Below are 2,165 nucleotides of genomic sequence, written 5' to 3' on the forward strand. Positions count from 1 at the left end.
GAAATAAAGACTCACGGTGCGAAAAACATTTTCACAACAAAGCCATCAGGTTTCAAAAGTTTTATACAAACACCGTGACAATATAATGGAATATTCCTCGATATTTTGATAGCACATAAAATAGTTGTTACATCGACCGACATACCTGAACAACTAGCGAAATACTTATGGAATATTGTCATAATTTGTTCTCTCCTTCCGAAATAACATTGTAAATCAAAAGGTTTTATTTCTAACTTGCTTCCGCTAGTCTTTCGGTTGATTTTCAATTCCATAATTGTCTCTCTCCTGACTCTTTGATATAATTAGTGCCTTTAGCGAAATTTATAAGAAATTGTAAGTTGCAACTCACACCAATGATGACAGAGGGCGCATAACATGTTGACTATGGTTATAAGAAGGGTGGTAATACAAAGGAGTGCAGGTGGCCAGGCTTACTGGTGGGCCAGGTGGTAAGGTGGTTGTGTCGGGAGAATGAGAACCATTGACGGACGTGCCGCTATCGTGATACAGGATCGGCACTCGGACAACTCTCTGGGCAGCCGCAGCGGCTCGCGCCATGTTAGCGGCTTCCAGCTCGGCGGCCAGCTGCCGCTTCCACTTATTCCTCCTGTTCTGGAACCATATCTTCACCTGGGTCTCAGTGAGATGAAGGCAAGCTGCCAATCCTGCCCGTTCAGAGCTGGAAAGATATCTCTTCAGATCGAAGGTCGACTCTAGCTGGAACACCTGGCTTCGCGTGAACACCGTCCTTGTCTTCTTCTTTCTCCGATTCTTCTTGTTCTTGTCGTCTCGCGATCCGGTGCTAATGATCATCTCGTCATCCTCCTCCCGACTGTCAGCAGGTGCTGTCCGTGAATGAACAGATGGCATCTCCGGTAAAGTAATCAGATTTTCAGGAACTGATGACTCGGCAGGGGGATCTAATACATGTGGAGAAGTATTCAAGGACCGGCTTCTCCCTGTACAAAGAAGACGTCTTATATGAATTAAAAATTAACTAGGATGTCCTTAATTAACAAATATGTATATTGTTCTATTATAAAACACATCAACAATTTAGCTGTCTTATCCACTAGGGGTCGAAGAGTTTAAATAAAGTATCAGGACTTGTGTCCCTCAAAAAATATATATATGTCAGTATTAGATTGATCCCATTGATGCAAATAATAAAACTACTGGTCATATAAACTACTGGTTAAATAAACTACTGGTTTAGGCAGAATACACATTCACATTTCGCAAATATTACATTACGAATAACACTCTTCCACGAACATATCTAAGTCTGATGAAAAACTTAGGGAAATTATATTAAATATTAGCTTATATATTTTAAGATACGTTTTTTTATGTGAAAGACATATAAATATGTGTGTGTGTGTGTGTGTCTGTGTATAAATTGATCGTTGTCTGTAATGACGCGTGTATTTATAAACATCGTTTTCTTTACATGTATTTAACTACATTATTTACACTATTTTACTTAACAACACGACCTTTATTTTTACCTCGCAACAAACGAGATATCTTATAATATATCTTTCCCATTGATAAATGAAAATGTGTAACTTGCTCCATATAAATTATTTACTCCAAAAACGAGTTTCTATACAAATACATTTAACAGAGGAAACTTTTTGTGAAACGAAAGTAGTACATAGCAATTTCAGATGATGTAATATTTTCGTATCGTGTATGTGCCCTGAAGTACCAAACGTTCACAAACCGTAATCTTGGCTTGAGGTTAGGGTAATCTCATTTACCTGTTGCTGGTGTTAACACTTCGGTAAAGTGCCCTTACGATAAAATATTCGAAACCACGATATATCTGCGATATTGCTAAACTTTATACGTCAGTGTATGTAGTAATGCTAGATGTAATATTAGGTTAATAATGGCTGGAGACAGCTTGAATGGGTAATGAAGAAAAACTTTAATATAAGTTTAACATAACAGCAAATGTACAACGTTTCGACAAGGTTTTGTCATCATCAGGTACAAGTAATTTACACCGACACGGATATATATATATACAGTATTGAACAAAGAAGTCACATGACCGGAAGTGTTGTGAAACTTAAAAGAGGTATCTCGGGGTGTTGATTTAGAGTAGGGTTGTTTTGTTCAATTAAGATGGAATCCTTGATTTTTCGTTGTTATGT

The 2,165-nt window shown here is 37.6% G+C and overlaps 1 protein-coding gene across 1 annotated transcript in view; it reads right to left on the reverse strand.

The window, feature by feature from the left end:
- Positions 1 to 348: 348 nt before the first annotated feature.
- Positions 349 to 2,165, reverse strand: part of LOC106467569 (homeobox protein HMX3-B-like) — a 14,004-nt gene continuing 12,187 nt past the window's right edge. The window contains exon 2 of the mRNA XM_013927929.1: positions 349 to 962. Coding sequence (XP_013783383.1) covers positions 349 to 962 — 614 coding nt within the window. The remainder of the gene's footprint in view (positions 963 to 2,165) is intronic.

The sequence above is a fragment of the Limulus polyphemus genome, unplaced genomic scaffold, assembly GCF_000517525.1.
Source record: "Limulus polyphemus unplaced genomic scaffold, Limulus_polyphemus-2.1.2 Scaffold2665, whole genome shotgun sequence".
Lineage (NCBI taxonomy): Eukaryota > Metazoa > Arthropoda > Merostomata > Xiphosura > Limulidae > Limulus > Limulus polyphemus.